Below are 21136 nucleotides of genomic sequence, written 5' to 3' on the forward strand. Positions count from 1 at the left end.
AAATGCAAATCAAAACCACAATGAGATATCATCTCACACCCACCAGAATGGTCATTATCAACAAAACAGAAAATGACAAGTGCTGGAGAGGATGCGGAGAAAGAGACACACTTATCCACTGTTGGTGGGAATTTCAAATGGTGCAACCACTCTGGAAGGCAGTTTGGCGGTTCCTCAAAAAGCTGAATATAGAATTGCCATATGACCCAGCAATACCATTGCTGGGTATCTACTCAAAGGACTTAAGGGCAAAGACACAAACGGACATTTGCACACCAATGTTTATAGCAGCGTTATTTACAATTGCAAAGAGATGGAAACAGCCAAAATGTCCATCAACAGAAGAATGGCTAAACAAACTGTGGTATATACATACGATGGAATATTATGCAGCTTTAAGGCAGGATAAACTTATGAAGCATGTAATAACATGGATGGACCTAGAGAACATTATGCTGAGTGAGCCTAGCCAAAAACTAAAGGACAAATACTGTATGGTCCCACTGATGTGAACGGACATTCGAGAATAAACTTGGAATATGTAATTGGTAACAGAGTCCAGCAGGAGGTAGAAACAGGGTAAGATAATGGGTAATTGGAGCTGAAGAGATACAGACTGTGCAACAGGACTAGATACAAAAACTAAAAAATAGACAGCACAATAATACCTAATTGTAAAGTAATCATGTTAAAACACTGAATGAAGCGGCATCTGAGCTATAGATTTAGTTTGTTTGTTTTTGGTTTTTTTTGTTTTTTTGTTTTGTTTTTACTATTATTATTACTTTTATTTTTCTCTATATTAACATTCTATATCTTTGTCTGGTGTGTCGCTAGTTCTTCTAAACCGATGAAAATGTACTAAGAAACGATGATCATGCATCTATGTGATGATGTTAAGAATTACTGATTGCATATGTAGAATGGTATGATTTCTAAATGTTGGGTTAATTTCTCTTTTTTTTTCCCATTAATTAATAAAAAAAAAAAAATTCACGTTCACCTAATCCAGTAAACCTTTGGCAAATAAGACAAGTTTAATATAATTAAATAAAACTAGATATATATTTCCAAGTTATCAATGTTAAGTACAATACAAGTGTACAATTTTCCTACATTTATACAATTTTCCTACAAGTATACAATTTTCCTAAATGTATACAGGTTTTCTGATCAAATAAACTAATATTATGTTAAAGACTATGAGAAATGTAAATTTGTGTGTAATCAAACTGAGTTATTATTCTTATGAACTTTATATAAAGAGTAGGATGACAGCTTGAAGAGTTTCCAAGACCTTTTTGGTAACTTAAATAAGCAAAGAATGTACAATGTGCTTTGTTTAAAGAAAAAAAAGATTAGTTTTGTCCTAAAGTAAAGAGATTGGTTGTTGCAGAATGAGAAACAGGAATGTGTAGGACAAAATCTGAATGGTTACAGAAGTTGCAGGTTTGCAGAAAAGGAAATTCTTTGGTCATGGTCAAGGTTGGCTAAGATTTGAAAAGTTTGTTTATAAGATTTTGAGTTTTCTCATGCAGAATCTTGCAAAAGTGGAATTTGGCTTTCTCTCTGTTAAAATGACAAAATTTTCAGGAATTCCTGGTCTTCTCTTAGTAAGAGCTTATAAAAGATTTATCTTAACCATTTGAGTAATCTGCCTAGAAGGTAAGGATTTTGTTATCAGAATAATCTCCTGTGTTTTACACTGACTTTATCATCCTTTATTGTTTTAGAGAACAAGACTTCTTTTTTAAAGAAGTTTTTTTTTTTTTTTTTTAACAATCACATTAACTCCTCTATTTACTTTTGTTTGGTTTTCTATTTTTTTTTTTTAACATAGGCAGGTACCAGGAATAGAACCCAGGTCTCTGGCATGGCCGGCAAGAACTCTGCTACTTAGCCACTGTTGCCCACCCTCTATTTACTTTTAAAACCGTTGTTGTCACTTTGGTTAAACAGGGAACCAAATATTGTTTCATAGTGACCCAGGACGCTATTTAACAAAATATTCAAACCTGACTACTTGGAATATTTTGCTTTTCCTAAATGACATTTCACCTTTCCTAAAATCAAGCCCTAAATGACATCTCCTTATCTCAAACAGTCTTTGCGATTTTCCAGAGGCCCCCTGGAAAATCAAAAAGGATTTGTTCTTTCAACATGTAAAAAGAGAGGTGCTAAAAATAATTAGGTTTATTCTGTATATTATGAGTTATTTGGCAAATGCTGTTAAATTAAGAAGGATTTTCTAACTTTCTGTTGTTAAATTTTTATGGGCAAAATGTTAATAATATAAATATTTCAGAAATTACATAAAATTCCTAGAGATTTATCAATGGTCTCACTGTCCATGAGATGTCCTAGTATTGATCTACCTGTTATTAGACAACAGTATAGTGTCACTGGTCATATTTTCAGTTATTCTTAAGAAAAGTTTAATGAACTCCCATTGATTCATTCAACTTTGTAAAACAACATGTTAGCCACAGCCATTTGAAGTTGCTTGTCATCTACAGATATAACTTTTTTCAACTTTTTTTATTAATTAAAAAAAGTTAACATACAAAGCATTAAGATATCATTCCATTCTACAATACAATCAGTAATTCTTAATATCATCACATAGTTACATATTCATCATTTCTTAGAATATTTGCATCGATTTAGAAAAAGAAATAAAAATACAACAGAAAAAGAAATAAAATGATAACAGAGAAAAAAAAAAAAGATTATACATACTATACCCCTTACCCCTCGCTTTCATTTACCACTAGCATTTCAAACTAAATTTATTTTAACATTTGTTCCCCCTATTATTTATTTTTATTCCATATGTTTTACTCTTCTGTTGATATAGTAGCTAAAAGGAGCATCAGACACAAGGTTTTCACATTCAGAGAGTCTCATTGTGAAAGCTGTATCATTGTTCAATCATCATCAAGAAACATGACTACTGGAACACAGCTCTACATGTTCAGGCAGTTCCCTCCAGCCTCTCCGCTACATCTTGAACAACAAGGTGATATCTACTTAATGCATACGAATATCCTCCAGGATAACCTCTCAACTTTGTATGGAATTTCTCAGCCATTGACACTTAGTCTCATTTCACTCTTCCCCCTTTGGTCGAGAAGGTTCTCTCAATCCCTTGATGTTAATTCTCAGCTCATTCTAGGGTTTTTCTCAGTCCCTTGATGCTGAGTCTCAGCTCATTCCAGGATCTCTGTCCCACGTTGCCAGGAAGGTCCACACCCCTGGGAGTCATGTCCCACGCAGAGAGGGGGAGGGTGGTGAGACTGCTCGTCATGTTGGCTGGAGAGAGAGGCCACATCTGAGCAACAAAAGAGGTTCTCTTGGGGGTGACTCTTAGGCCTAAATTTTAAGTAGACTTGATCTCTCCTTTGTGGGGTTAAGTTTCATATGAACAAACCCCAAGACTGGGGGTTCAGCCTATAGTTTTGGTTGTCCACACTGCTTGTGAGAATATCAAGAATTCAACTTGGGGAAGTTGAATTTCTCCCCACTTTCACCATTCCCCAAAGGGGGCTTGCAAATACTTTTCCAGTCACTGATCAAATCACTCTGGGATTCATCGGGGCATCACTCTGGACAAACCAACAAAATCTCATGTCCTACCTGAGATTCCAAGTACTTATGACATTCAATCAAACTATCTACATGAGTTATATTAGGAAATGCTCTAGTCAAAATATAAATTTTGTAACAAATAAAAATTTTTTGCTTTAGTCTCACACATAAGGTGACATTTTAAAGTATTAATTATTATCTATTTTCAGCACCCTGCAATAATGACATTCCTTTGTTCTTCCTCATGCAAAAACATTTTTAAAATTTGTACATTGTACATTTCACTATTATTATACACTCTAGGCATTCCTAGATTATACCATCTTGATCTTCACCATCTATCTTTCTTTCTGATTTCATTTATGTCCCCAGCTCTCCTTCCTCTATCATTCTCACATGCAGCTTCATTCAGTGTTTTAACATTATTACATTACAGTTAGGTAGTATTGTGCTGTCCATTTCTGAGTTTTTGTATCCAGTCCAGTTGCACAGTCTGTATCCCTTCAGCTCCAATTACCCAATATCTCACCCTATTTCTATCTCCTGATCGTCTCTGTTACCAAGGAAATATTCCAAGTTTATTCACTAATGTCAGTTCATATCAGTGAGACCATAAAGTATTTGTCCTTTTGTTTCTGGCTAATCACACTCAGCATAATGTCCTTAAGGTCCATTCATGTTGTTACATACTTCATAACTTTATTCTGTCTTAAAGCTGCATAATATTCCATTTTATGTAAATGTCACAGTTTGTTTAGTCAACTGTCTGTTGATGGACATTTTGGCTGTTTCCATCTCTTGGTAATTGTTAATAATGCTGCTATAAACATTGGTGTGTAAATGTCCATTTGTGTCCTTGGCCTCGTGTCCTTTGAATATAGACAGCATATAGAAGGGTCCTGTTTTTTAATCCATTCTGCCAGACTATGTCTTTTGATTGGAGAGTTTAATCCATTAACATTCAGTGTTATTACTGCATGGATAGTACTTTCTTCTACTATTTTACCTTCTGGATTTTATATGTCATATCTAATTTTCCTTCTTTTTATCTTTACTTATAGTCTTCCTTTCTACACTCTTCTCCACACCTCTCTCTTCTGTCTTCGTATCTGTCTCTAGTGTTCCCTTTAGTATTTCTTGCAGAGCTGGTCTCTTGGTCACAAATTCTCTCAGTGATTTTTTGTCTGAAAATGTTTTAATTTCTCCCTCATTTTTGAAGGACAATTTTGCTGGATATAGAATTCTTGGTTGGCAGATTTTCTCTTTTAATAATTTAAATATATTATCCCACTGTCTTCTCGCCTCCATGGTTTCTGCTGAGAGATCTGCGCATAGTCTTATTGGGCTTCCCTGGTATGTGATGGATTGCTTTTCTCTTGCTGCTTTCAAGATCCTCTCTTTCTCTTTGACATCTGACATTCTGATCATTAAATGTTTTGGAGTATGTCTATTTGGATCTATTCTCTTTGGGGTACGTTGCACTTCTTGGATCTGTAATTTTAAGTCTTCCATAAGAGTTGGGAAATTTTCAGTGATAATTTCCTCCATTAGTTTTTCTCCTCCTTTTCCCTTCTCTTCTCCTTCTGGGACACCCACAAGACGTATATTCATGAGCTTCATATTATCTTTCAATTCCCTGAGTCCCTGCTTATATTTTTCCTTTTTTTTTCCTATAGTTTCTGTTTCTTGTCAGATTTCAGATGTTCCGTCCTCCAGTTCAGAAATCCTATGTTCTGTCTCTCGAAATCTACCATTGTAGGTTTCCATTGTTTTTTTCATCTCTTCTACTGTGTGTTTCATTCCCATAAGTTCTGTGATTTGTTTTTTCAGACTTTCAGTTTCTTCTTTTTGTTCTTTCCTTGCCTTCTTTATATCCTCCCTCAATTCATTGATTTGGTTTTTGATGAGGTTTTCCATGTCTGTTCTTACATTCTGAATTAATTGTTTCAGCCCCTGTATGTCACTTGAATTGTTGGTTTGTTCCTTTGACTGGGCCATATCTTCAATTTTCCTAGTGTGATTTGTTATCTTTTGTTGGCGTGTAGGCATTTAATTACCTTAATTATTTTATTCTGGAGATTGCTTTCACTTCTTTTATCTAGGGTTTTCTTGCTGGATGAATTTGTTATCTATTTGTTCTTTGACATTCCGTTCAGCTTTATCTGGACCTTTAGGTTAAGTTTTGTTTAACAGAGGAGAATTTTTCAGTTCTTGTTTTCTTGTTTCTTGCCCTGCTTATGTGGTGCCTTTCCCCCACACACACTTAGGAGGGTCTACTTAGATATTATAGACCCCAGCCAGATTTTCCCATACCAAACTGGCCTCCTATCAGAAGGAAAGAGTCCCCTGTGTTGGTTTTCCCTGAGGGTGAGACCCAGCAGGTTAAAAGACTTTCCTGTGAAGTGTCTGGACTCTGTTTTTCTTATCCTGCCCTGTGTGGTGCTTGTCTGACTGCAGGTCTCACCAGCATAAGATGATGCGGTACCTTTAACTTTGGCAGACTCTCCCTGCTGGGGCATGGTGGAGACAGAGGAGAGGTTGTAGGCTGGTTTTAATGGCTTCAAATTACCAAGCCCTGGGGTCTGAATTCCTTGATGGAGGGATTCCACCTGGGTGGGGCTTCACCCCTCCCCTGGGGAAGGCACAGGCTCCAGACAAGCCCCCAAAAGAGCTCACTTCTGCCTATGCCTGGGGCAGTTGCAGCCTGAAAAATCCTGCTGCTGTATCCAGAGGCAGTCAAGCCTTTGTAGATACACAGCCACAAAAACCTCTGTTTCCTTCTTTTTTTCCCCCTTTTTCTGTCAGTCCTGCCCCCTTGGCACCAGGGCAAAGATGAGCAACCTTCGCTTTCATCAGGTTCACCTAAGCTGGGGGCCTATTTTTAGTAGTCAGAATTTGTTAATTAGTTCCACAATTGGCGTTTGATTGTGCCCAGTCCCTGCTGCTGATAAAGTCCTTTCCTTTTCCCTCTGGAAAGTGGCCTGTGGGAGAGGGGGGCTGGCCGCCGCAACTTTGGGAACTCACGGTTCTGGGGGGTGCTCGCAGCTGGTCCAACTGGTCCAGACTCGGCTACGCTGTGTGTCTGGTCACTGACGTGGCCCCAGGAGCTGTTCTGTACTGTTTCTGGTTATTTAGTAGTTGTTCTGGAGGATGAACTAAAACGTGCACATTGTTAAGCCACCATCTTCACGAAGTCCTAGAGATATAGCTTTTATTCTGATGCTTTCTTGAAAACACTTGCTATTGGCTACAGGCCTGAGAGGTTCATCTTCATCTAAAAGAACAATCTCAAAGACCTCTGGAAAGAACTATGCTAGGTACTCTGGGGCACAAGACTTCTAATGACAATGCTTAAATAACTTTGAGCCCATACCACTAGACTGAGTCAATATCTCCAGAATTCTAGTGAAGAATTCTGAAGTTCATGAGATAGCTAATAACACAAGATTGAGTGGAAAAAGATTAATTACCTAGGACTAAATGAACTGATAACAAATGATTATAGGTTTTGTTTGCTGATGTTTTAATGTTCTATTTTTTAAATACTAGGAATCCCTTACTCTTTTCCCTGAAGCTAACTGTAATTCATAAAGCATTTGTCTTTTTCTCCCTTTTAAGACAGGCATTTATTGCAACTATCTTCCAGGTTTATTTAGCAATACCATTCAACAGGTATGGGACAAGTAGCTACTTTATATAAAAAAATCAATCAATACCAGGTGGAACGCTAAAAAATATTAGAACTGGACCTTGCCCTAAAGTTGTTTACACATCAAACCCTTCTTTGTAGATTTTTTTTTAATTGTGAAGAATGACATATATACAAAAAAGGCAAAATAATTGTCAAAACACACAACAATTAATTACAGAACAGATTTCAGAGCCTGGTATGGGTTATACTACCACAATTTTAAGTTTTTCCTTCTGGCTACTCTAAGACACTGGAGACTAAAAAAAATAGCAATATAATGATTCAAGGTCATACTCATTTGTTAAATCCTATCTTCTCTTTTATAACTCCATGTTCTCCTCTGATTTTTTTAAAATTATTTTTTATTGATATATTATATATTCACATACCATATAATCATCCAAAGTGTACAATCAGTGGTTCACAATATCATCATATAGCTCTGTATTTAGCATCACAATCAACTTTTCTTCTTTTTTGTGAAAAAATAATATATATACAAAAAAGCAATAAATTTCAAAGCACATCTCAACAATTAGTTGTAGAACAGATTTCAGAGTTTGGTATGTGTTATATTTCCACAATTTTAGGTTTTTACTTTTAGCTGCTCTAAGACACTGGAGACTAAACAAGTATCAATATGATACAGCAATCATTCTTATTTGTTAAACTCTACATTCTTTGTATAACTCTACTACCACCTTTGACCTTTCTCCTACTCTTTAAGGTTATTTGGCTGTGACCATTCTAACTTTTTCACGTTAGAAGGGGTTATTGATAATATGGAATAGGGGGAACTTGCTGATGGTCTGGAGAGGCTGGCCCCTCTGCACTTCAGGACTTATCTGGTCTGAGGACCCATCTAGAGGTTGTAGGCTTCTGGAAAGTTACCCTAGTGCATGGAACCTTTGTAAAATTCTATATAGTGCCCCAGATGTTCTTTAGGATTGGCAGGAATGGTTTTGGTTGGGGTTTGGCAAGTTATGATAGGTAGCAGTATCTAATCTAAAAGTGTATAAGAGTGACCTCTTCAACCTCTTGACTCTATTTGAACTCTCTCAGTCACTGATACCTTAGTAAGTGAATATTTTAATGAGCCAAGTTAAAATAGTATTTCATGATATCAATCAGGCTCAAATATTTCAATGGACAGACCTTTCTTACCTGGTTTCTTGGTTTAATGGAATATTGGAAACAACTAATATGCTTTGGATTTATGCTTTAGGTTGTGATGATCAGTTTATGTTTTTATTTCTTTTACAAACTGTGTTTCAAGAATCTGTTTCAACTCCTTGTCACCCTCAAACAGATGGCTGCTGTTTAGGTAGCTAAGCAAAAGCATATGAGACAGAAATGGGACTGTCTTTACTGTACTGAGACTAAAAATAAAAATAGACATTCTGACTCAGAGGGAGGACTGTCCCCATAATTAGCTCAACTAAGTAATTAATCCACTACAAAAGTTTTGAAATATAATTGAATAACCATCTAATGAACCTCACTTCAATGAAGGAAAAAAAAAAGAAAAGGAACGGACCACAGGCTTAGTTGACAACTCAACCACCTGACAAGAAAAGAAATCAATGGCGGTGACCAGAGTGTCTTTGTTAAGTTCTCAATGAGATCATTGGGAAAATGACCAAAAGGGGGTACTGTTAAGTAAAAAATAAAATGGCCACCTGTACTGAGCATTACCAAGACAGACCCCGTTCTGAAAAAGGGTTTGACAGAAGACAGAAACAACTGATCTGCAGGGGATGCCAAGAAAATGGAACAACGGAATACACCCTACAGAAATGTAGATAAGCAACACCTAGCGATTAACCAGTTTTGGTTCAGAAGAGGTAGCTCAGAATGGAAATACTATACTAATCAATATATATCTGCTCCCAACTCTGTAAGACCCACACCACCCCCCATGTAAAATGGAAAATTAATTATCAGCCATTCGGAATTATTTCCTCACTTGTTGACCAAATAAACTTTAACAAAACCCATTTTTTTTTAAGATAATCAGAAGAAAATCTTTGTGGGAGGTGAAAATATTACATATACTTGGAAGCAGGGAAAGAAAACAAAACGTATGAGAGGACAAAGAGTTCCAATATCAGAGGTTTAACATTATATAGTCTACTAAAATCTCCTACAGTTTAAGGTTCCTATGTGTGTGGACTAAGAAAGCATTCATTCACTCACATTTGGCATTTATTGAATGATAAGCATTATTCTAAGCTTTGGGGATATGAGAAGCTTACATTTTAGAGGGAGGACATGGACAATAAATACTAAAGAAGATAAATTTTGATAGTGAGGAGTGTCATGAAGACAATTTACAACAGTATAATTTATATAAGAGTAACTGAGGAGTTGGGCTATAGCTACTTTAGGTGAGGTAGTATGGGAAAGTAACACTTCAACTGAGATTTAAAGATTTAGAAGACAACCATGTAGAGATCTAGGTGAAAAGCAGGTACAGCAAATGCAAAGGCCCTAAGGCAGAAATTAACTTATGGGATGGCTAAAAAGTCCAATAAATGAGGACAAGATGGTACAAAATGAGGGAGAAGGCAGGGACCAGATCACGTAGGGTCTAATAGGACATTGTAAAGAGTCTGAGTTTTGTTCTAATAGTGATAAGAAGGTAATGAAGGGTTTTTGGTCAGGAGAGAAATACAACGGATTTATATTTCAAAAGATCAGAATGAACGTACACAGCAATACCAGGAATCTCTCAAGCGCACTGAGAAAATCCAAACTCATGCTCCAAAGCCCCCAAGCCACCACTGAAAGACTTCTGTTTTTTCCTTTTTTTCTGTTCTACATATAGAATCAGTAATTCACAGTATCATCACATACCTGCATATTCATCATCATGATTTCTTAGAACACGTGCATCAATTCAGAAAAGGAAATAAAAAGGCGACAGAAAAAAATTCATACATACCATACCCCTTATCCCTCCCTTTCACTGATCACTGGCACTTCAAGCTAAGTGTATTTTAACAATTGTTCCCCCTATTATTTATTTGTATTCCATATGTTTTACTTGTCTGTTGATAAGGTAGATAAAAGGAGCATCAGACACAAGGTTTTCATAATCACATACTCACAATGTGAAAGCTATATCATCATACAATCATCTGCAAGAAACATGGCTACTGGAACACAGCTCTACATTTTCAGGCAGTTCCCTCCAGCCTCTCCACTACATCTTGACTAACAAGGTGATATTTACTTAATGCGTAAGAATAACCTCCAAGATAACCTCTCGACTCTCTTTGGAATCTCTCAGCCATTGACACTTTATTTTGTCTCATTTCACTCTTCCCCCTTTTGGTCGAGAAGGTTTTCTCAATCCCTTGATGCTGAGTCTCAGCTCATTCTAGGATTTCTGTCCGACACTGCCAGGAAGGTTCACACCCCTGGGAGTCATGTCCCACATAGACAGGGGGAGGGTGATGAGTTTGCTTGTTGTGTTGGCTGGAGAGAGAGGCCACATCTGAACAACAAAATTGGCTCTCCTGGGGGTGACTTTTAGGCCTAATTTTAAGTAGGCTTAACCTATTCTTTGTGGGGTTAACTTTCATATGAACAAACCCCAAGCTTGGGGGCTCAGCCTATTGCTTTGGTTGTCCCCACTACTTGTGAGCATATCAAGAATTCAACTTCGGGAAGTTGAATTTCCCCTCCTTCTCACCATTCCCCGAAAGGGACTTTGCAAATACTTTTTTATTCACTGTTTAAATCACTCTGGGGTTTATCGGGGCATCACTCTGGACAAATCAACAAAATCTCATGCCCTACTCAAGTTTCCATATACTTATAGAGTTCAATGAAGCTGTCTACATAAGTTATATTAGGAAATACACTGGTCAAAACATCAATTTTGTACAAATAAACATTTTCTTGCTTTAGCCTCACACATAAGTTAAAATTTTAAAATATAAATTACTATCAATTTTCAACACCCTGCAGTAATGACATTCCTATGTTCTTCCTCATGCAAAAACAATTTTTAAAATTTGTACATTTAGTCACTATCATTGCACACTCTAGGCATTCCTAGATTTTACCATCTCGGTCTTTATCATCTATCTTTCTTTCTGATTTCATTTATGCCCCCAGACCTCCTTTCTCTATCATTCTCACATTCAGCTTCATTCAGTGTTTTAACATAGTTGTATTACAGTTAGGTAGTATTGTGCTATCCATTTCTGAGTTTTTACGATCAGTCCTGTTGCACAATCTGTATCCCTTCAGCTCCAATTACCCAATATCTTACCCTATTTCTATCTCCTGATGGTCTCTGTTACCAATGAAATTCTCCAAGTTTATTCACTAATGTCAGTTCATATCAGTGAGACCATACAGTATTTGGCCTTTTGTTTCTGGCTAATCTCACTCAGCATAATGTCCTTAAGGTCCATCCATGTTGTTACACATTTCATAACTTTATGCTGTCTTACCGCTGCACAATATTCCATTGTATGTATATACCACAGTTTGTTTAGCCACTCATCTGTTGATGGACATTTGGCCTGTTTCCATTTCTTTGCAATTGTAAATAATGCTGCTATAAACACTGGTGTGCAAATGTATGCTTGTGTCCTTGCCCTCATGTCCTCCGAGTAGATACCTAACAATGGTATTGTTGGGTCATATGGCAATTCTGTATTTAGCCTCCTGAGGAACTGCCAAACTGCCTTCCACAGTGGTTGCACCTTTTGACATTCCCACCAACAATGGATAAGTATGCCTCCTTCTCCACATCCTTTCCAGCACTTGTCGTTTTCTGTTTTATTGATAACGGCCATTCTGGTGGGTGTCAGATGATATCTCATTGTGGTTTTGATTTCCATTTTCCTAATAGCTAGGGAAATTGAGAATCTTTTCATGTGCCTTTTGGCCATTTGTATTTCCTCTACTGAGAAGTGTCTATTCAAGTCTTTTGCCCATTTTGTACTTGGGTCGTCTGTCTTTTTGTTGTTGAGTTGAACAATCTCTTTATATATTCTAGATACTAGACCTTTATCCGATATATCATTTCCAAATATTGTCTCCCATTGTGTAGGCTGTCTTTTTACTTTCTTGACAAAGTTCTTTGATGCACAGAAGTGTTTAATTTTGAGAAGTTCCCATTTCTTTCTTTCTTTCTTTCTTTCTTCAGTGCTCATGCTTTGAGTGTAAGGTCTAGGAAACCACCTCCTATTATAAGATATCTCCCTACATTTTCTTCTAACAGTTTTATGGTCTAGATCTAATTTTTAGGTCTCTAATCCATTTTGAGTTAATTTTTGTACAGGGTGTAGATACGGATCCTCTTTCATTCTTTGGCATGTGGATATCCAGTTCTGTAGGCACCATTTATTGAAGAGACTGTTCTGTCCCAGGTGAGCTGGCTTGACTGCCTTATCAAAGATCAATTGTCCATAGATGAGAGGGTCTATATCTGAACACTCTATTTGATTCCATTGGTCAGTATATCTATCTTTATGCCAGTACCATGCTGTTTTGACCACTGTAGCTTCATAATATGTCTTAAAGTCAGTTAGCATGAGGCCTCCAACTTCATTTTTCTTTCTCAGGATATTTTTAGCTATTCAGGGCACCCTGCCCCTCCAGATAAATTTGCTTATTGGTTTTTCTATTTCTGAAAAGTGAGTTTTGGGGATTTTAATTGGTATTGCATTGAATCTGTAAATCAGTTTAGGAAGAACTGACATCTTAATTATATTTAGTCTTCCAATCCATGAACACGGTATGCCCTTCCATTTATTTAGGTCTTCTGTGATTTCTTTTGACAATTTCTTGTAGTTTTCTTTGTATAGGTCTTTTGTATCTTTAGTTAAGTTTATTCCTAAATATTTTATTCTTTTGGTTGCAACTGTAAATGGAATTTTTTTCTTGACTTCCCCCTCAGATCATTCATTACTAGTGTATAGAAACACTACAGATTTCTGAGTGTTGATCTGTAACCTTCTACTTTGCTGTACTCATTTAATGGCTAAAGTAGTTTTGCTGTGGGTTTTTCAGGGTTTTTGACATATAGTATCATATCATCTGCAAACATGACAGTTTTACTTCTTTCTTTCCAATTTTGATGCCTTGTATTTCTTTTTCTTGTCTAATTGCTCTAGCTACAACTTCCAACACAATGTTGAATAACAGTGGTGATAGTGGACATGCTTATCTTGTTCCTGATCTTAGGGGGAAAGTTTTCAACTTTTCCCCATTGAGGATGATGTTAGCTGTGGGCTTTTCATATATTCCCTTTATTATGTTGAGGAAGTTTCCTTCTATTCCTATCCTTTGAAGTGTTTTCAATAAGAAATGATCTTGAATTTTGTTAAATGTCTTTTCTGCATCAATTGAGATGATCATGTGGTTTTTCTGCTTTGATCTGTTGATATGGTGTATTACATTAATTTATTTTCTTATGTTGAACCATCCTTGCATACCTAGGATGAATCCTACTTGGTCATGGTGTATAATTCTTTTAATGTGCTGCTGGATTCAATTTGCAATAATTTTATTGAGGATTTTTGCATCTATATTCATTAGAGAGATTGGTCTGTAGTTTTCTTTTCTTGTAGTATCATTGTCTGGCTTGGGTATGAGGGTGATGTTGGCTTCATAGAATGAATTAGGTAGCTTTCCCTCCTCTTCAAATTTTTTGAAGAGTTTCAGCAGGATTAGTACTAATTCTTTCTTGAATGTTTGGTAGAATTCACATGGGCCAAAAGTCCATCTGGTCCTGGATTTTTCTTTTTGGGGAGCTTCTTAATGACTGATTCAATTTTGTGATTGGTTTGCTGAGGTCGTCTACTTCTCGAGGTAATAATGTTGGTTGTTCATGCCTTTCTAGGAAGTTTTCCATTTCATCTACATTGTCGAATTTATTAGCATAAAATTGTTCATAGTATCCTCTCATTACTTCCTTTATTTCTGTGAGGTCAGTGGCTATGTCTCCTTTTCCACTTCTGATTTTATTTCTTTGCATCCTCTCTCTTCTTCTTTTTGTCAATCTCGCTAAGGATCCATCAATCTTCTTGATTTCTCATAGAACCAACTTCTGGTTTTGTGGATTTTCTCGACTGTTTTCATGTTCTCAATTTCATATATTTCCGCTCTCATCTTCATTATTTCTTTCCTTTTGCTTGCTTTGGGGTTAATTTTCTGTTCTTTCTCTAGTTCTTCCAAGTGGACAGTTAATTCCTCAATTTTTGCCCTTTCTTCTTTTTTGATATAGGCATTTAGGGCAATAAATTTCCCTCTTAGAACTGCCTTTGCTGCATCCCATAAATTTTGATATGTTGTATTTTCATTTTCATTTGCCTCGAGATATTTACTGATTTCTCTTATAATTTCTTCCTTGACCCACTGGTTGTTTAAGAGTGTGTTGTTCAGCCTTCATATATTTCTGAATTTTCTGGCACTCTACCTATTATTGATTTCCAGCTTCATTCCTTTATGATCTGAGAAAGTGTTTTATATGATTTTAATCTTTTTAAATTTATTGAGACTTGCTTTGTGACCCAGCATATGGTCTATCCTTGAGAATGATCAATGAGCACTTGTGAAAAAGGTGTATCCTGCTGTCGTGGGGTGTAATGTTCTATATATGTCTGTTAAGTCTAACTCATTTATTGCATTATTCAAATTCTGTGTTTCTTTATTGATTCTCTGTCTAGATGTTCTGTCCATTGATGAGAGTGGGGAATTAAGTCTCTAGTTATTATGGTAGATGTGTCTATTTCTCTTTTCAGTGTTTGCCTCTTGTATTTTGGAGCATTCTGGCTTGGTGCATAAATATTCATGATTGTTTTGTCTTCTTGTTGAATTGTTTCTTTTAGTAATACATCGTGCCCTTCTTTGTCTCTTTTAACTGTTTTACATTTGAAGTCTAATTTGTTGGATATTAGTATAGCTACTCCTGCTCTTTTCTGATTGTTATTTGCATGGAATATCTTTTCCCAACCTTTCACTTTCAATCTATGTTTATCCTTGGGTCTAAGATGCATTTCCTGTAGACAGCATATAGAGGGGTCCTGTATTTTAATCCATTCTGCCAGTCTATGCCTTTTGACTGGGGAGTTTAATCCATTAACATTTAGTGTTATTACTGTACGGGCAGTACTTTCTTCTACCATTTTGCCTTTTGGATTTATACGTTGTATCTCATTTTTCTTCTTTTTTATCTTTAATGATAGTCTTCATATCTATACTCTTCTCCACACCTCTGTCTTCTGTCTTTTCTTAACTGTTTCTAGTGCTTCCTTTAGTATTTCTTCCAGAGCCGGTCTCTTGGTCACAAATTCTCTCAGTGAATTTTTGTCTGCAAATGTTTTAATTTCTCCCTCATTTTTGAAGGACAATTGTGCTGGATATAGAATTCTTGGTTGGCAGGTTTTCTCATTTAGTATCTTAAATATATCATCCCACTATCTTCTTGCCTCCATGGTTTCTGCTGAGAAACATACGCATAGTCTTATTGGGCTTCCCTCGTATGTGATAGATTGTTTTTCTCTTGCTGCTTTCAAGATTCTCTCTTTCTCTTTGCCATCTAACATTCTGATTAGTAAGTGTCTTGGAGTACGTCTATTTGGATCTATTCTCTTTGGGGTACACTGTACTTCTTGGATCTGTAATTTTAGGTCTTTCATAAGAGTTGGGAAATTTGCAGTGATTATTTCCTCCATTAGTTTTTCTCCTCCTTTTCCCTTCTCTTCTTCTTCTGGGATACCCACAACATGTATATTCATGGGCTTCATGTTGTCATTCAATTCCCTGAGTCCCTGCTCATATTTTTCCATTCTTTTCCCTATATTTTCTTTTTCTTGTCAGATTTCAGATGTCCCATCCTCCAGTTCAGTAATCTTATCTTCTGCCTCTTGAAATCTGACATTGTAGGTTTACTTTGTTTTCTTCATCTCTTCTACTGTGCCCTTCATTCTCATAAGTTCTTTGATTTTTTTCAGACTTTCAATTTCTCCTTTTTGTTCATTCCTTACCCTCTTTATATCCTCCCTCAATTCATTGATTAGATTTTTGATGAGGTTTTCCATGTCTGTTTGAACATTCTGAATTAATTGTTTCAACTCCTGTATGTCATCTGAATTGATGATGTAGTCCTTTGACTGGGCCATTTCTTCAATTTTCCTAGTGTGATTCGTTATTTTTTGCTGGCATCTGGGCATTTAATTACCTTAATTAGTTTATTCTGGAGATTGTTTTCACTTTTTTTTTAACCTAGGGTTTTCTTGCTAGATGACCTTGTTGTCTATCTGTTCTTTGACATTCATTCAGCTTATTCTAGTCCTCTAGCTTAGGTTTTGTTTAATAGATCAGAATTTTTCAGTTCTTGTTTTTTTGTTTCTTCCCCTGCCTGTATGGTGCCTTTCCCCCACCCCTTAGGAGGGTTTACTTGGGTATTATAGACCCCAGTCAGATTTTCACAGACCAAACTGGTCTCCTCTCAGGAGGAAAGAGTCATCTGTGTCAGTTTTCCCTGAGGGTGAGGCCCAGCAGATTAAAAGGTTTTCCTATGTAGTTTCTGGACTGCATTTTTCCTACCCTGCCCACTAAATGGCGCTTTTCTGCCTGCAGGTCCCACCAGCATAAGGTGATGTGGTACCTTTAACTTCAGCAGACTCTCCTTGCTGGAGGCTTGGTGAAGACAGAGGAGAGGTTGTAGGCTTGCTTTAATTGCTTCCCTTTTCCAGACCCTGGGGTCTGAATTTCTTGAGGGAGAGATTCCACCTGAGCTGGGCCCCACCCCTGTCCTGGGGAAGGCACAGACTCCAGTCGCGCTCTCAAACAAGCCTGTTTGTGCCTATGCCTGGGGCAGTGGAGCCCAAGAAACCTTGCAGCTGTATCCAAAGAGTAATCAGTCCATAGAAACCCAGCCACAAAAGAGAAAAAGAAAAATCCTTTTCAGAGCAGAACTCCATTCCTCAGGTTTGTCAATCAAGAGCTTAAGTTGGTATGTTGCTCTGTGTATCTCCAGGTCCTATGTGCCCCCTCCTTTCCTGCAGGGCCCAGACCTTTTCAGATTAAAAAAAAAAACCTGTCTTTTTTTTCTTTTTTCTTTTTCTGTTAGCCCTGCCCCTCTTCACCAGGGCAAAAACCAGCAACCTCTGCTTTTACTCAAAGTTCAGTTGAACTAGGGGCCTATTTTTAGTAGTCAGAATTTGTTAATTAATTCCACAATTCGTGTCTGTTGTGCTCAGCTCCTGCTGCTAGTAAAGTCTCTTTCCTTTCCCCTCTGGGAAGCAGCCTGTGGGGGTGGGGGTGGGGGGTGGGCACTGGCCATGGCAGCTTCGGGAACTCACGGTTCTGGGGGGGGGGGGGCTTGCAGCCAGTCCAGCTGGTTCAGCTGGGGTATGCTGTGGCCCAACTGATGTGGCCCCAACAGTTGTTCTCTACTATTTCTGGTTATTTATTAGCTGCTCTGGAGGATGAACTAAATCCCATACCTTGCTAAGCCACCATCATGGCTCCTCCTGGTTAAGACTTCTGTTTTATATAATGTGTTGGCTGTGATTCAATTTCCATTATAGGGTGTGGAAAATGTCTCCCTTCCACCCACTAGGAGGGGATAGCTTCTTTTCAGCTTTACCCTTCCACTCCCAACTCTGGAGCATGGGTGGAATTAGGATTATAGGGCTCTATTATCATGTGGGTTGAGTAAGGGAGACAGAAAAAAGGCGTCCCCTTGCCAGTATCCCTGTAGATAAACTTAGAGATCATCTGAAAAAATATAAAATGGATGAAAGTGGAGTTACTGTGGTTGAAGGGGCACTAGTAACTCTTCCCCCCACTCAGATTCCATCCCCAAAAAGTGTTCCCTCACATACCTACCAGGGATTTTAGGGTTTTATGAAACAAAGTTTGAAAATCACTGATTTAGACAGTGATCTGACTGAAAATCAGAAGAGCTGTCTGAGCTAGTTAAAGAACACAAGCTAAAGGGAACACTTCTTTTTAATTCTTCAGTGACTGCGGTGAAATGGACTCTGGATTAAGAATCAACAAACCTGGGATTTATTTTCAGAATAAGCACTTATTCACCAGGTGACCATGGGAAGACATATAAATTCTCTAACTTTGTTTTTCCTTATATGAGATATGTGAGTACATCTGCCCTATCTCAAAGATTCATTCTCAACATTAAAGGACATAGTGAATATGAAAGAAGCTAGAAAACATAAAGCACTATTTTAAGGCATTATTACTAACTGAGAGCAGAATCTATTACGTAAGAGGAACAAAGATACGCATAATAGGTATAATGTGTAAAACTGTCACTAAACCTACAAGGAAATAAAATTTATTTCAGAAGGAAATTAGACAAGCGCTCGGGAAATAACCTTCCCATTCTGTGGTATAAGGTCCCATAATCATATACTTTGCTTGACCATGTCTCAACACATAGCATCACATGATTTTGATGAATGGCAAAAAATTGCATTCTGAGTCAAAATAGTGTTATTTCTTCATTTAAATTTTCATTAAGTTCAGTTCTAATAAGAGTGAATTCACAGTTCTTGAAAATGATGTCTAGAATATATCAAGTACAGTCTCTGGACAAGTTCTCAAAATTACTTGTTCAGAAACTGTACTTGATATTAAATTATCTCTAGGATTGACATAGTTAGTTGAGTGTGGTGGTTTGAAGCCTTATGTACCCCAGAAAAACATATTCTTGAACCTAATCCATTCCTATGGGTATGGACCCATTGTAAGCAGGCTCTTCTTTTAAAAATGCAGTTTTGTTAATATACATTATATATTCACATACCTTACAATCATCAAATGTGTATAATCTATGGTTACAGTATCAACATTTAGCTATGCATTTGTCATTATAATTGATTTTTGAACATTTTCATTTATCAGGAAAAAAAATTAAAAAAGTAAAAAAGTAAATATAAAAGTGAAAAAGAGGTAGTTCAGTGGTAGAATGCTCACCTGGTATATGGGAGACTGGGATCCAATTCCCAGGCCATGCACGGCCTCCTCAAAAAAGTGCAAAAGAAAACCCATACTTCCCCCACCTATTTATTTATTTACTGTCTTTTTTTTTTTCAGTCATCCCCATCTATACACCAGATAAAGAGGGTGTCAGTCACAAGGTTTTCACAATCACATGGTCATACCAGCTCTAGTTATTCAATCATCTTCAAGAAGCAAGACTATCGGATTACAGTTCAACAGTTTCAGGTATTTCCCTCTAGCTACTCCAGTACACCAAAAACTGAAAAGGGATATCAACATATTGCATGAGAATAACCTCCACAATGACCTCTTGGCTCTATCTGAAATCTCTTAGCCAAGTTTCACTTATTTTCCCTCTTTTGGTCAAGAAGGTTTTCTCACTCACACGATACCAGGGCCAGGCTCGTACCCTTGAGTTATGTCCCACACAGTGGGGGAGGGCAGTGAACTCACCTGTAAGCAGGCTCTTTTGATGAGGTTCCTTCAGTTAAGGTTTATGACCCACCTCATTCAGGATGGGTTTTAATTCTCTTACTGGAATCTTTATAAGTGGAATGAATATAGAGGGAGAGAGAGAGAAAAGCCATGGAAGCAAGAAGCTGAAATCAACAAAACCAGGAAGAGAAGAGAGGGACCAACAAATGCCACTATAAGCCTTGGCATGAGGCAGAGAAGCCAAGGATCAGCAGCAGCTGGTCTTCAGGAAGAGAGCATTGCCTTGATGATGCCTAGATATGGACATTCTCATGGTCTCAAACTGTAAGCCAATAAATGTCCATGTGTAAAGCAAACCCATTTCATGGTATTTTGCTTTAAGCTGTTTAGAAAACTAAAACAGTGAGACTCTGGCCTTTACTAACACTACCCTACTATATTAAGCAGATATCTTAAATTTATCATAAAGGAAGGGATACATCAGTAGGATACATCTTTCAGGCTGTTTTCAACAGTGATGATAAAATTTCACCAAATGATCCATCTATACATTCCTTTTACCCACAGGATAATAAACGGCTTAGCCTGGCATTTAAATTCTTTCATAATTGAAGCACCTCTATTACTAAATGCTCCCTACCTCCTCCCATTTTCTGAAAATGTACTTCATTGAATTCTACATGAAATACATTTCATTGAACATACAGTGAAATCAGATTCATAAAAAAACTTTGCATGAAATATTATTTGTAATTATTTGCAGTCAAACAGCTTTGCAAAAATTATGCTTACCCTTGAAGAGTAATGTACTCTTGGGAGCTTTCAGCCCAACAACCACATAGCATTGCAGAAAAATAACTGGATCTTGCACTTAAAATGGCCCTAAAGGGGAGAAGGAAAAAAATACAAGTAGATATTTATATACTATGAAAAATGAAAAAAAAAATTTTAATTAAAAAAAAATTTTTTAAACATAACATACAAACATAAACATTTTTACCATATGATCAATCCATTCTTAGTATATAATAACTCACAATATCATTACATAGTTGTATATTCATCACCATGATCATTCCTTAGAACATTTGCACTAATTCAGAAAAAGAAATAAAAAGAAAAAAGAAAAAAACTCATACATACCATATCCCTTACTCCTCCCTCTCATTGACTGCTAGTATTTCCATCTACCCAATATATTTTAACCTTTGTTTCCTCTATTTTTTTTCTATACCCCTTACCACTCCCTTTCATTGATCACTAGTATTTCAAACCACTAAATTTATTTTAACATTTGTTCCCCCTATTATTTATTTAGAAAAATGAAAATTTTTACAGAAATATTCCTCTTTATCTTTTTTCTTCTTAAATTTCAGCTAGTTTTTTTTTATTATTTAAAAAAATTAACTAACACAACATTTAGAA

General features: G+C 36.8%; 1 protein-coding gene and 1 long non-coding RNA gene across 5 annotated transcripts in view; one reads left to right on the forward strand and one right to left on the reverse strand.

Annotated features, from left to right (window-relative positions):
• BTBD8 (BTB domain containing 8) overlaps positions 1–21136 on the reverse strand; it is a 152458-nt gene that overhangs the window by 41980 nt on the left and 89342 nt on the right. For both annotated transcript variants that reach the window (XM_077120281.1, XM_077120280.1), the window contains exon 5: positions 20504–20593. In XM_077120281.1, the coding sequence (XP_076976396.1) occupies positions 20504–20593 (90 nt within the window). The remainder of the gene's footprint in view (positions 1–20503; positions 20594–21136) is intronic.
• Positions 11979–20062, forward strand: LOC143650038 (uncharacterized). Of its 3 annotated transcripts, none has more exons than XR_013159320.1 (4): positions 11979–12097; positions 16886–17236; positions 19370–19501; positions 19827–20062. It is a non-coding gene; the product is annotated as an uncharacterized LOC143650038 (long non-coding RNA). The 3 variants fall into 3 exon arrangements; XR_013159322.1 differs by lacking the exon at positions 16886–17236 and adding an exon at positions 18275–18352; XR_013159321.1 differs by lacking the exon at positions 16886–17236.

This window comes from Tamandua tetradactyla, chromosome 11, assembly GCF_023851605.1.
Source record: "Tamandua tetradactyla isolate mTamTet1 chromosome 11, mTamTet1.pri, whole genome shotgun sequence".
Classification (NCBI taxonomy): domain Eukaryota; kingdom Metazoa; phylum Chordata; class Mammalia; order Pilosa; family Myrmecophagidae; genus Tamandua; species Tamandua tetradactyla.